Raw genomic sequence first — 1,876 nt, forward strand, 5'->3', positions numbered from 1 at the left:
AGACAATTTCATTTTTTAAACTGGAGCCTTGAAAACAGTAATAAATACATACAAATAAAAATACAATAAACATATACCATCCAACCCTCCATTTTCCATCGCACTTATCACTGCTGGAGTCTCGAGAGTTTCTGGTGCCAATTGACCCAGCTGTCAATTGGCACCAGCATCACAGAGACACTCAAAGACACACAACCATGCACACACACACACACACTCGCACCTAAGGAGAATTTAGAGAAACCAAATTAACCCAACAGTCATGCTTTTGGACTGTGGGGCAAGCTGGAGTACCCGAAGAGAACCCACGCACACACAGGAAGAACATGCAAACTTTATGCAGAAAGACCCCAGGCCAGAAATCAAACCCCGAACCTTCTTGCAGCAAGGTAGGCTGCACTTCCCACTGTGCACCCCACATTAAACATATACCTGTGGTAAATTCAGACTTGGAAGACCTGTTTCTCAGGAACTTTAGAGTAGAGTGGTCAACAGCTTTAACTGAACAGGGTACCATGTTTTTTTTTGGTTTTGTATCACAAATACTGGATCCAGTCAAGCAAATACACAGATGCAAAAGCATTGCACTGGGATGACTACAGTAGCAGCCATTCAAAATGGCTCTTCCCAGTCAAACTCCAGGCGAATGGCAGCCCACTGCTCTAACCACTAGGCCAAAACTCCCCACTAAAATAAAATAATCATGTTAGCAGGTCATCATGGGCCAGGAAGTCCAAGTGATCCCAGAAAACCTTTTCCCTCCTATTTTCCCTTTTGTAAGTTCCTTTCCTGTAATTCCAATGCATCTATCACAAAGTGTTACAGATGAGTCATAAATAACACTCTTGTTTTGAATGCATAAAATTTAACTAATTAGAACTACTTCCATCATGATACCAAGAGGAATGATCATGCAGTGTGGCTATACACAAGAGCTCCCTTCAAGTTTGTTTTCTACAGATCCGACTAATTTTTTTAAATGCTTCATCTACTCACCGCAGATAATATCCAGTGCACATAGGGTGATGTCACTGAAGCAGTTGAAAGAACCTTTTCCCGCTTTCTTCTCCAGCTTTTCCACCAGAATTTCTGCCTGTTCGTTCATTACTTGCAGAAAGTCAGTCAGGATGGAAAAATGAAAGGTCGGTGTCAGAATCTTTCTTCGTTGTCTCCATTTTTTCCCAGTGCTGAAAAAAACACAGCCATTGTTTACTCAAAAGCAAACTAAATGAGTTGCAATAACTTTTCTGGTCAAACATCATAATACAAAAAACATCAATACAAATCATAAGATGTATTGAAACTACCTTTAGCTTTTTTTATAGGTTAGCTTTTTTAAATAGGTTAGCTTTTTTAAATCCTGTTCTTTCAATGTCAATGTGTATCTCAAATCAGGCTGATGAGATGTTTTTATTTTGATATCATATTCATTTCCTTCCAAATCTTTACTCTTATTTTTTCTGCTAAAGAGATTTATACAAGTCAAAAGAAATCAACATCTGTACCTGGTTAAAAGGCCTGTTCCAAGCCAAGGATGGAGGAATTTGTATGCAAAAGCCTTGTCGAGGTGAACAGGGTTACTCAGAACTTTCTAGAAATGACATTTTGAGTAAGAAAAAATTGTAATTCACAGAGGTAGCACTAATCCACCACATTTGTTAAAAAACTTTATGAAAAACATGATTAAGTTGGGCAGAAAGCCTGAGAGACACTATTTAAAACAATGTTACGCAGTTAGATAAGGAACAAGCTGGGAGTAAATGTCGCTGCCACTGCAACTGAACATACATCAGCAGTGCAAAACTGGATCAAAGGTCTTGTTTGTCTTACTTTTTCTAACAACATTTGTTCACAACATAACTACATAACAAAACTA

The 1,876-nt window shown here is 38.5% G+C and overlaps 1 protein-coding gene across 1 annotated transcript in view; it reads right to left on the reverse strand.

The window, feature by feature from the left end:
• LOC107094912 (cytochrome P450 4V2-like) overlaps positions 1 to 1,876 on the reverse strand; it is a 19,238-nt gene that overhangs the window by 11,594 nt on the left and 5,768 nt on the right. The window contains exons 3-4 of the mRNA XM_015390803.1: positions 1,506 to 1,591; positions 997 to 1,187 (exon numbers count right to left, since the gene is read on the reverse strand). Of these exons, the coding sequence (XP_015246289.1) occupies positions 997 to 1,187; positions 1,506 to 1,591 (277 nt within the window). The remainder of the gene's footprint in view (positions 1 to 996; positions 1,188 to 1,505; positions 1,592 to 1,876) is intronic.

Source organism: Cyprinodon variegatus, unplaced genomic scaffold, assembly GCF_000732505.1.
Source record: "Cyprinodon variegatus isolate N-32 unplaced genomic scaffold, C_variegatus-1.0 Scaffold514, whole genome shotgun sequence".
Taxonomy (NCBI): domain Eukaryota; kingdom Metazoa; phylum Chordata; class Actinopteri; order Cyprinodontiformes; family Cyprinodontidae; genus Cyprinodon; species Cyprinodon variegatus.